Genomic DNA, 12,177 nt, shown 5'->3' on the forward strand with positions numbered 1-12,177 from the left:
GGCCCCGCCCCCCGCGCCCCTCTGCCACAGCCCCGCGCGCCGGGGGGGCCCAGCGGCTCGGGTCCGGGGGGGGGGCGGGGGCGGTGCCCACCGCAGAGCCCCTCCCCCGCTCCCCCCCACGCCGCTGCACATGGTGCGTCCCGCGCCCCGGCTTCCTGGCGCAGGCGAGCAGCGGCAGCCAGGTGCGCCAAGTGCGTAGGGAAGGCGGCATGTACGCCAAGTGCGTGGAGTGCAGCGTGAAGCCGGAGGGGGGAGGGAAATCATGCCCGCTCCTACGCAAAGTGCGTGGGATAACTTCACCTTGATAACTACGTCAATGGCGTAGGCAAAGAACGCGTGTACGCCAAGAGCGGAGAGGAAATCCTCCACCTTGATAAACCCGGCGGCTACGTTAAACGGGGGGGTGGGAGACACGCAGGTATGTACGCCAAGTGCGTAAGGTAGAACATGAAGGGGGGTGGGGAAACGCAGCGCCTACGCAGTTGGCGCACAGGAAGCAGAAGGCGTAGGCCAGGCGCGTGACAGCGGAAGGGCCGCCGGAAGGGGCGGGGCGGTCCGCCGGAAGGGGCGGGGCGGGCGGTGAGTGTGCGGATTTGAGGCAGCGCCGGGGCCGCCATGAGCTACGACCGCGCCATCACCGTCTTCTCTCCCGACGGCCACCTCTTCCAGGTCGAGTACGCGCAGGAGGCCGTCAAGAAGGGCTCCACCGCGGTGAGTGTGCCGCCGGGCCTGTCCTGACCTGGCCTCACGGGACCCGCCGGGGGGAGGGCCCGAGCAGCGCGGGGGGCGCCGCCTGCACTTGCGCGACACGCGTGCAAAAACATAGACTTTTTTTTTTGTTGTTGAAAAATCGAGTTGGTGTGATGAGAAACAAGTCCTGATCCCTCTGGCGTGCGTGTGAATGTGTGTGGGTGTACATGTACGTGTGTACACTCACAGCCACGTACGCACACTCTGTATACAGACACACCTGCCTACATACATGTGTGCACACTGGCCTCTTGCTCTTTCTCTCTCTCTCTCTCTCCACATATATGTGCACATACTGTCCTCAAATGCACGCATGCACGTATACACACCCGCGTGGTGCGAGGTCATGCAGCAAAGGCACGTGTGCAAATACCTTCCTACACGCGTGTAGAGAGATGGAGATGTATATAAGATGAATACAGACCCACATGCATCTCCATATGTATCTATAGAGCTATATGTAAGTAGGTATGTCTGTATAGGGTGTGTATATCAATACTCATACATGCGTATAGACAGATATATGTGCCTACACACGCGCGCACACACACACATCATGCTGACTTACCTACTTACATAGAGATCTACAGATATATAAAGTAAATACACATTCACATGTAGATCTATAGATAGATACAGAGATGCATGTAAGAAGGTATGTCTGCATAGGGTGTGTGTGTAGATATGGGAATGTATGAGTATTTATACACACACCCTATGCAGACATACCTACTTACATACAGCTCTATAGATAGATATAGAGATGCACGTGGGTCTGTATTTGTTTATTTTTTTACGTACATGATCTAGGCTCGGGGTAGTCTGTGAGGTGCAGACTTACTCCATCTTCTCACTTGACTTGGACTAGCTACATCTCCCAGCCAGGAAGGAGCTCGCTTCGGCAGTTTGGTTGTGGAAAACTTGAACCAGTTTGTTGCCGCGGGAGGTGGTGAAGCCAAGAGCGTGGCCAGGTTCAGAAACGAGTGGGTCACTTCATGGATGATGGATCCGTTCATGGCTGGTGAACAGAAGGGTTGGAGATGTTTCCCCTCTCATCCCTGTACAATAACGGGGGATGCCCGGGAGGGTGCTGAATAGGGGATGGATTGGATCGCATTAGAGAAACCTGGTTTTGTGCGCTCTCTGTGTAGCGTATACTTGGCTGCTGTTGGAGACAGACTGCTGGGGTGACTGGACCGCGGGTCCGACCCAACGTGGCGCTTCTTGTCTTAAGAAACCCAGTGTCAGTCCCTTCTCTTCCTGGCGAAGGAGAGGTAGAAGCACATAGAATAACCTAAGAGTTGGAATATAGAGCAGATCTGTTTGAGGACCATTCAATTTAAGCTTTGTTGTTTAGTCTGTGATTCAGTCTTAGCTTGTGATGAGCCTTGACATACCTAACGGACTTCTCTTTAGGTCTAATTGGATTTAGCAGCTGATCAGTTGCAGCCAGGGTTCGAATTACACTGACTCTTGGGGAGGGGGTCTCCAAAAACGAATTGGGCTGCCCATCACGATGCCCTAATGTAATTGGAGACCCCCCGTGCTATGATTTTCAAATCTTACAAGAGTGCTGTCATCTCTTATGAGGGGCTCAGCACCCCCTGAGCTCCCCTGTATTTCAAACCCTGGTTATAGTTGTAACTGAAGCTCCAAAAGTGATTTTAAGAACCAAATATAGAGATGCCTTCTTGGAAGGACTAACAGGTGTATAAAAAGAACCATTCAGACTTGTCCCATTATATGGGCTAATTTTTGTTCTCTTACATCAGTTATTTTTCAGCTTGATGTCCAGTACAACGATGAGGCAAATTATTTGATGCTTCTCATTGTATTATTACTTTTTTTGTTGTTTAAAAAAAAAACAAACATTCTTATTGGACTTGGGAATGTTGTAACTGCTTTGGGTTTTGAATTCATTGAAGGTTGGAGTAAGAGGAAAAGAGATCGTAGTTCTTGGTGTGGAAAAGAAATCTGTTGCAAAGCTTCAGGATGAACGAACTGTGCGGAAGATCTGTGCCCTCGATGAAAATGTCTGCATGGCTTTTGCAGGTATGTGATGTTGGCTAATTGGACTGTTAACTGCTGGTCGCCAGGCTAGGAACAAGTTTAAACAAGGTAGTTATTGGAGCATTACTGTATTAGGTAGGTTTATGAACTATGAAAGCAAAGTTCTTTGGATAATTGCAGGTGGGAAATGGGAGGAGTATGTATATGCCCTGATGGTTGCTTATTTCCTTGTAGTAAGAATTGTGGTTCCATAGGGTTGTTTTTGGGGTAATCGAATACGAGAAAATGTCTTGAACTAGTGACATCCACTGAGGATAGAAATGTATTTTAATTTCCCTTTTGGAAGAGGGGTGAATTACTCCTGTGAGGAAGGAATAGAAATACAGATCAGAATGACTTTTTCTTAGATAAAATGGTGATAATCTGTAGTAGCAGGAGTTTGGGGAGGTTAAGTGAACCTGTTCCATTTGAATCTTCCCCAAAAGCTAAATTTTGAAAGCTCAAGGTTTTAAAAATCACACGCAACAAAAAATGGATTCTCTCATTCCAGTGAAAAGGTTAACTTGGTAAGCAAGCCTCGTAGCAGAAAGAACTCGAAAGTGAAACCAACTCCCATTGTTCAAGCTGTAAGATTTCAGAAGAGCAAGCAGAAGTAATGACAAACGGGATTAAAAATGTGTACTAAACACTGCCGTACTAGAAGTAATTTACAATCCATCTGAGCAGGCTACAGTAGTAGTCTTTAGATTTAGTCAAATGTGACATTCTTGCAAACTGATATGCATAGTTTCTAATTTTACACACTCACTCTGACGACTAGAATAGCAAATGTTACCTGCAAGCATAAGCATTAGACAAGACTTACCTGGGTCTGTCACCTGTGCTCTTAATTAGCAAAGATATTGCATAAGCAATAGAGTGGATCTATCTGAGGACTGGAACACTTTGTTCTCTATTCTTCTTTGGGGTGCTGAGACTTCTAGTCTGATTAATACTGTAGACATTTAGGCTTAAAAAAAAAATCTATAAGGTATGAAGTAAAGAATTTTGAATTTTTTAACATCTTAATTTTTAATGAGTAAACAAATCTATCCCTGCATACCAAGCCCAAAGAAAATACCTTCTCACTTCTATGACCTACCCACCTTCATTTTTAGTTGCATTGTGAGATCTTTGGGGCAGGGACTGACTTTTCTTTGTGTAACGAAATGCATGTCTGATTGTACAGTGAAATATCATTGCAGGGCTCACAGCTGATGCCAGAATAGTTATTAATAGGGCTCGTGTGGAATGTCAGAGCCATAGACTTACTGTGGAGGATCCTGTCACTGTGGAATACATCACCCGTTACATCGCTAGCCTGAAACAGGTACCTTGTATAATTTTGGTTCCTTTTACCAGGCTACATTTTTTTTACAACCAACAGAACCTGAGAATCATTGGGTAAATACAGCTCGCCTGTGGGCCAGACTCTATCAGGTTAATGAAAATCCAGATGAACAGCAGAATTTGGTGCTTCACTGGGTACTGACTAGAGTGTTTCTCATCGTCCAGTATCTGACAAGGGCCAGAACACCTCTGAATTCAGTGGCTGAGCACATCAAACTTACAGGAAATACATTTTCTAGGTGTATCAACTGTACCCTAAAACAACCACTGGGCTGTGGCCTGGTACCAGGCTGCGAAGTGTTGGCTGCCGGGCTGCTGGTAGTCGCATGCAGGGTTAAAGCTGGGTGGCAGGGCAGCCCCAGAAAGGAGGTAGCTGGCTCTGCGCGCGCACCCCGTCCTGCTCCTGCCACGGTGGCTACGCCTAGCTGTTCTGGTACAGCAGGTACTGGGGCCCATGTCAGGCTGGGCAGGACCCCTCAGCCCTGCCTGCAGCTGGGAGTTGGGGGGATGCAGGCAGGTAAATGCCTAGGGTGGGAAGGCAACTCTGCTGCTTGCTCCTAAGGAAGGCAGTGGAGCCCCTTCTTCCCAGGAAGCCCCAGCTGGGTCCCCCCAGGCAACCATCTGTGTAGCCCCCTCCCTTGCAGGGTCCCCTGGTGCCCGTGGCTGCAGTGCCCCAACCCAATTGGATCCTCGCAACCGCCCCCTCTCCCCCCCCCCCCAATTAAATTTAAATGTAAATTAAATTTAAATATGTTTGCCAGTCTGCAGTAAAAAAAGGTTGGAAACCCCTGCCCTAGAAATCCATGTGCTTGTGAAGAAGTGTTTTCTGAAGCATGGCTCTTGTCATTCTCAGAGATATACTCAGAGTAACGGCCGCAGACCTTTTGGGATCTCTGCCCTTATTGTGGGATTTGACTTTGATGGAACTCCAAGACTGTATCAAACTGACCCCTCGGGCACATACCATGCTTGGAAGGTGAGTTGATTCTGCCTTGTGAATTAAATAAATTGGCTCCAAACAATATTTACTTTTATCTTCTGAAAGGGCCCCATCTTGCTGGGAGATTGACTTGTTTCTTACAAGTCCGTGAGGACTGGAGAGCTAGCTGGTGACATGGTTATTGGCTACAAAAATGTTTCAAAAGTTGTCAACAACTACATTACTTTAGAGGTTGGAAGACTGCAAATGGGAGGCAGGTAGCTTGAATAATTGAGAACGGGAGCAAGGTCTCCTAGATAGTATTTCCATTTAGGTCTAGTCACAGGGGAGAAGTTTGAATGCTCCATACCCAAAAGAATCATTGCAGACCTGGGAGACGCCTAGGAATTGTAAGCCTTTTCTGCCTTCAGCCTGAAAACCTGTCAGTCAAAAAACAGGTTGCTTCAATTGAACACATGCAGTGAGCGGGCCTGCACCCACTTATTTTTGTAAACAGAGATGTATAGAAATGTTTGTTTTCCTGGTGACCCTCACACCTCTCCTTTTCTGCAATGCTCCTAGGCTAATGCCATTGGTAGAGGAGCCAAGTCTGTGCGTGAATTCCTGGAGAAAAATTATACTGATGAAGCCATTGAAACGGATGATCTAACCATCAAACTTGTCATCAAAGCACTTCTTGAGGTGAGTCCTGATTCAGTCAGACACTGATAAAGGTTGACAAGTTGTCATTTTTTTAGGGCCAGGGTGTGTGCTTAGCCTAAATTTGCTCGTCAGTGGGTGCGTCTACACACGTACAGTTTTTAAGGCACATTAAGGGCACAGGTCTACCCATGCGTGCCCTTTAATGCACCTTAAAAATGGCAATTTTTTAGGTTATTCATGCCTAAATTTTAATACCTGCAAAAGCAGGTATCAAATTTAGGCGCGAATAGCTAAAGTGCCTTAATGCATGTGTAGATGCACTAAGGCACATTAACACTGTGTATGTTGACTGATTTGGGATTAACTTTAGTCCCAAGTGGGTCCGCACACTCTGTTAATGTGTGTTAGTGTGTGCACATGTAGATGCGTCCCTAAATAGCCTTAACATGCATTAGGCAAGTGCGCATTAAGTTTAGGCGTGCGTAAAAGCATGTGTAGGCACACCCAATAAAAGTTACGTATGACTTCTAATGTCTGTCAAATAAATGTATTTTCCATTAAGTTGAGAGCACTAAATACTAATTTACATTTCTAGATTAGGCATGGTACTCAGAATGCTTTGAAGCAACAGATTTCCCTGACTTGTACGTCAGGTTTGAATAGTCTTTTGTGAAGACTGATTTTCAAAAAGAAGAAAAGAAAAACCCAAAATGTGTATTTAGGCATTGCCACGGATCTCTTTTAACATAGTTACGTGTGTTGTGGCATATTCCTTCATCAGACCTGAAGGTGTACTCAAAAACTTGTCTAACTCCATCCCACCTATTCAGGTCGTCGTCCCCATCCCCCACCCACCCAAAAAAAGATCACTCTATAATAAATCCTTTCATCTTTAATATCAATGTTTGAACTATGAATTAAGGCTATTAATATTTACTTTGACTTCTGTAAGAGCATGCAAGTGCATATAGTCTTCCTTATACTGATTTGGTGCAAAATTCCTTAGAATGAATACATTTATTTTTTTGCAGCCATGAGTGCTGTTGCCTGTAAGGGTATCTGAGATCTAAATGAAAAATGAAGCTCCTATTAGTCTGTAAGAGTCTCAGTCCTAAATTGATTTATGGATTAGGATTTTACAATCTTCTGAATCTAGTACCTTTTTCTTGTCTCTTCAAGGTTGTACAGTCAGGTGGGAAAAACATTGAGCTGGCAGTTATGAGAAGAGATCAGCCACTCAAGGTAACTAACTTTTATTCAGTAATAGTGTCCACTTTGATTTGTCAAGGCATGTTTCCCTACTACTTTCCACCTGAATGTCATATTAACCTCAAAGCAGCTTATGGCAGAATAAGAACTAGGGCTGTGTCTGTTTAAAGCTAGAGTGAAAAGAACTTTCAAAATTCCTTGGTATTGGTTTGTAATCATACAGTCTTTAACCTAATTTCCTTTACAATTAGATCTCTCACTTAATCATGTTGGTATCTTGTCAATCACTTCTGTTTCAATTTTTTAAAGATATTAAGTCCTGAAGAAATTGAGAAATATGTTGCTGAAATTGAAAAAGAAAAGGAAGAAAATGAAAAGAAAAAACCGAAGAAAGCATCATGATGAATGAAACGGTTGTTTAGATGCTGGTTTTTAAAATTCAAATCATGGTTAATTCTGTAGGCATTCCTTTTATTCGTACTGTGCCCCTCTGAGACCTACAATAAACCTACTGATTCTTTTTTTTTAAAGAAATCTGTGTTCCTTGGATTTTAATTGGCATGTGACTGGCACTGATGTCTTTCAGGGCACGAAACATATCTTTCACACCTTGCCACTGAAATGTTTTTCCTAATTATTTCCCTGCCATTGCTGGTCTTGTACAAAGGGTTGCTTAGAACCTAGATTGCTTTCATAGCTCCACCATTATATGGCCATAACAGAATGGTCCTAAATCCAGTTGATAGGTGAATTCTTTCAAGTGACGGCAGGGGACAGCTTTCCTGAGACCTGGTAAATATGTGTTCAGCCACATGCTGAGTGGCTTAGCATCACGTCTAGTTTTTATGATTGCTTAGCCAAATTCTGGTTTGTGGGTGCAAGGGGAGGCAGCCCATACAGCACCCTGCTGCTTTGAAAGCAAGCAACATCACTTATTTTCATTTTTGAAAAATGGAAACATTGTATTGGAACCTCCAACTCATCATGCATAGCACCATTTGAGACTAGGCACTAAGCTAATGTGTTTTCTCTAATGTGTGATCATCAGGGATCCTGGTTTACCCTGATGAAAAAAAAAATCCCAAATTCTCTGATAAAGCCCCCCAAAATCCATTATTAAAATTAAAGCCCCCTCTACAGCACCTGCCCCCACCCCCAGCTGCCAGGGCTAGGGGCCAGGGACCTGGGTCTGCAGCCTCTTTCCTCGGACAGAAGGCAGCAGCTGCTGCAGCAGAGCAGAGCATAGAGCCAGCTTCCCACCCCCCAGCTGCCTGCCTGCTGTGGGCTCAGGTGGGTGGGAGCTCGGAGGACGGGATTTGCACATCCCAGATCTGTGCACAGGACATGGGTGGAACATGCGGGCTTGGGCTTCTGCCCTGCTGCCCTCCCCCAGGGCCTCTTCAGCCCATGGGTGCAACCCAGGGCTGCAGGGCAGAGCACGGCTGCTCAGGAAAGCTGCTTGCTGCTGTAAGCTCCACGCTGCCCTTGTGACATCTGCACGCGTGACAGCAGTGAGGGTCACAACCTCACGCTGCCTCCATTTACTCAGGGAACACATCACCAGGGCAGCGTGGAGCTCGTAGTGGCAAGCAGCTTTCCTGAAGCTCTGCCCTGCAGCACTAAGTCACACAGACAGAGGCTCTGGGAGAGGGCAGCAGGGCAGGATCCCAAGCTCTGCCTCTGCCCTGCAACAGGTCTGGGGGCACAGGTCCCCCCCTACCCCTGTGTGTGCACTGTGGCAGAGCTGCACTCCCCAGATGAGCTGCCTGTGGCCTCATCTCACTCCCCACTGGGGCCCTGCATTGCAGCCCTGGGCCCCAAGCTCCCCACACTGCCTAGCTGGGCAGCAACCCTAGCCCTGTCCAGCTCCTTCCCTATGTGGGCCTCAATTCCTCCCCACCTCTTATCTGCAGGAGCTGTTCTTCAGACTGCCTGGGGCCGTGTGCATATACATGATCATGGCGTTCCCTGCCTGACTGCCCTCATCCTGCCCACCTACAAGCTGGAACTCTGCCAGCCTGCAGAGAGCTTGCTGCAAAACTGCAAAAGCCATGGGTGTCTTCGTTAAAATGAGAAATCTGCATTTTATTCCAGGGAGGAGGGAAATCTGTGTTTTACTCTGTTCTTCTGTGGGAGATAGACAACCCAGATCCCTGATGATCATACTGTTGCAAGTACCCTAGTCACTTCACTCACTCTTGACACCTTAGCACTTAGGGCACTTTTACATGTGCTCCGGGGGTGGGGGGGAGGAGGGGGTGCTTTCATTAAATTGCTGCTATGTCTAGTGTATTAGCATCCTGGTGCTTAAAAATGGTAGCAAGGGCGCTTCAATTAAAGTTTGTTCAAGCTTTAGTTCAAGTGCCCCTGCCACCATTTTGAAGTGTGGGGCTGCAGATGCATGAATACAGGAGACTGTTGGAGTACGGCAACTGCCATCCTCCAGCAGGCTAGATTAATCACCAGTGTCGGAGTAGCTTCCACGCTGGAATTCCAGTGCTTTGGAGCAGCCTCCATGCTTGGGTGTAGGCACCCATAAATACCACCTGTGAAGTAAAACTTAATTGTCCTCTGGTGCAGATGCTAAAGGTGTTGACTGATTGCGATCAGTTGAGATCTGAATGTCTGACTTGGCACTGTCTGCAGACCTTGAGCAGCAGTCACAGGTGTAACGTGGTTTCAAGCAAGTCTGTGTGAATGAGGAACATCACAGATAAGCAATTTTGAATTAAGATGGAAGAGCAATGAAATAAAACACTTTCTTGAAGACATGCATGTTGTTTAGATCTGCCTGAATTTTTGTAGCTCTTGGCATTTTTCTTTCATGAGAGTTAAATTTGCTGTACAGCAGCCACTGTACATCTAGCAACATGTAACACCTATACTATGCTCAAGAGGGAGATAGCATGGTTTTTTACCTCTTGCACTGGGTTACTACTTCCTTCCTTGGTGTTCAAAACCTCCTCAGTCAGTTCTAGAGTTCAGAAAGGGAGAAAAATGCTGTAAAACATTGGAGCAGAGGTGACACCACATCAGAATCCCTCCTTGCATAAAGACTATGCTTTATAAAGTTGTCATATTGGTGGTCTTGGAAGGCAAAACAGACTGTGTAAGATGCAAGCAACTATCAAGTTTCCAGCTCTCCCTTGGCAGAGCACATTTTATACAACTGCTGTTACTTCCTAATAAAATGCACCGCAGAATTGGAGAGATCTCAAATGCATAAATTAAGACTGCTAAAACCTCTTATTTCATGTATTAAACTCCCACCTTCCAATCTTACAAAATGAAAGAGTGCTGAGCCTTTGCTCTTGTTTGTTCTCTTGCTTTTTCCATGTCCACTCTCAACAGGGGAGTTGCAAGGATTAGTGTCAACTTCTATGATTAACATTCAAGGTATCTTAAACAAGACCTGATCCCACATTTTCCCTATGGTAGAACAGAAGAGAAGAATTGTTGTTTCAGGATTTACACAGCAGCAGTACTTGCTAAGCCACTGGGAAATGAGCTCACTTCTTTCTCTATGCTTTATGGCACACTGAGGAGGCCTTACGTGTGTACTTCACAAAGTAATCTTTTCCCATTTGTTTCTGCATTACTTGGTGAATCCTCAGCGGCTGGACCTGGACACCGCTGTGCTATAAGGCTTCACCCATTCACATTCACATGTTGATACCACTAACCTTTTCTGTCTGTTGAAATCCTCTGTAGTGGTGTTCAACCTTTTTTTCCCCCTAAAGAATTTTGAATGGAGGCACAGACCCCTTTGGAAATTTCAAATGGAGGTATGGCCCCCTTTAAATTGTAAGTGTAGGTATTGACATATATTTGGTTGATCATAGTCATTCTCACGGACACCTTAGACCCTTTGATCCAGGAGGACATAGTCTGTGGCCCACAGGTTGAAAACTGCTCTAAATGAAAGGAGCAGTGCTCTTTCTGGGCATGGGTTTCTAGCATATGAATACTGCATACTCCACTCCCCAACTCTGGTGACCAACACTCATTAAAGGAGATTTCTCTTAAAGAGGCAGAATAGTGATGTCCTTTGGGAAGTGTAAAATAGCCTACACAAACTTTCACACCAGGTGCATCTACACATGCACATTTGCTGTTCAGTAACCAAAATTACTGTGCAGTACAGCTGTGTATCTACACATGCACGCCCATATGGCACGGTAAATACAGGAACCCCTTGCTATTCACAGGTTCAGCATTTGTAGTTTCAAATATTCATGAATGCCAAACCTGCATCTTAAGTACATTGACAGGAGCTCTGTGCTTGCTGCCGTTTGGCTCCTGCCGCCACCAGCACAGCCATGCCCACCCCTGCCACAGCTGCCAGGGGCACTGCATTAATGACTTTCACGAATGCAGTGCCATATTCAGATTTGGCCAGTCGCGGAGATCTCAGAAATGTATCTCTGTGAATGGTGAGGGTTGCCTGTGTAGCAACTTACACCAATTTGATACCTGGTATCAAATTTAAACCTGATTAGTTACTGCACAGTAATGCATGTGTAGATGCCTTACTGCACAGTAACACTGTGTGTGGACTGACTTGGGACTAACTTTATCACCAGGTCAGTGCACATGGTGTTAATGTGTTGAAGTGTGCATGTGTAGACATCAGTTTATTTCCATTTACTGTGCAGTAAATTTAAGCCAGTGTAAATGCATGTGTAGACACCCACTGTGTATTCAGCCTGGTTATCCACGGCTGGCTTGTTACCAACTGTACTTGCATTGACCCCGGGTGGGGGGAAGGGTGTGGGGGGAAGGGTGTGTGTGTGTGTGTGTGTATAGACTACCATTAATGGTTTCTAAAAGCCCTGTTCCCATCTGAGGTAGGGTTCCCCTGTGCAGCATGCCAGAGAACAACAATAAGGATGTCAGCACAAGCAAAAGCACACGGTAGTGCTGTGATGCTGGACATAACAGCCAGTTCCACAGTTGCCTTCATTTCAAGAGGATCCTGAAGCCATATTATGATATGCCACACTGGAAGGAAGTGCAGTCACACTGGGCAGGGTTCACGTTCCCTTTTTGTTCCCTTGTTGCAGTTGTCCCTCAGCCACACTCCTGTTTCCTTTGTTCTAGCACCCCTCCGCTCTTCCCAGGGTAGGCCAGTGAAAGCTGTTCCTCACCCAGCTCTAGCCCAAAGCTTGTTTCACTCTGGAGAAATTGCTCTAATTCCTCTCACTGACAGTCTGTTTGGAAGAGTTACCAATCCTCTT

The 12,177-nt window shown here is 46.1% G+C and overlaps 1 protein-coding gene across 1 annotated transcript; it reads left to right on the plus strand.

Moving 5' to 3' along the window:
• The first annotated feature begins 568 nt into the window (after positions 1-568).
• PSMA7 (proteasome 20S subunit alpha 7) lies at positions 569-7,474 on the plus strand. The gene is made up of 7 exons (XM_006274321.4): positions 569-711; positions 2,676-2,802; positions 4,005-4,129; positions 5,003-5,125; positions 5,651-5,770; positions 6,911-6,973; positions 7,250-7,474. Exons 1-7 carry the CDS (start codon positions 616-618, stop codon positions 7,340-7,342), a joined length of 747 nt encoding a protein of 248 aa, XP_006274383.1. The 5' UTR covers positions 569-615; the 3' UTR covers positions 7,343-7,474.
• The last annotated feature ends 4,703 nt before the right edge of the window (positions 7,475-12,177 follow it).

Source organism: Alligator mississippiensis, chromosome 9, assembly GCF_030867095.1.
Source record: "Alligator mississippiensis isolate rAllMis1 chromosome 9, rAllMis1, whole genome shotgun sequence".
Taxonomy (NCBI): domain Eukaryota; kingdom Metazoa; phylum Chordata; order Crocodylia; family Alligatoridae; genus Alligator; species Alligator mississippiensis.

What these genes read in the sequence shown, in the direction of transcription:
- PSMA7 (XM_006274321.4), top strand. Translation starts at nt 616, where the DNA reads ATGAGCTACGACCGCGCCATCACCGTCTTCTCTCCCGACGGCCACCTC. An exon ending in ACATCGCTAGCCTGAAACAG is followed by an intron (nt 4,130 to 5,002) that starts GTACCTTGTATA and finishes TGTCATTCTCAG; the next exon opens with AGATATACTCAGAGTAACGG. An exon ending in TCATCAAAGCACTTCTTGAG is followed by an intron (nt 5,771 to 6,910) that starts GTGAGTCCTGAT and finishes TGTCTCTTCAAG; the next exon opens with GTTGTACAGTCAGGTGGGAA.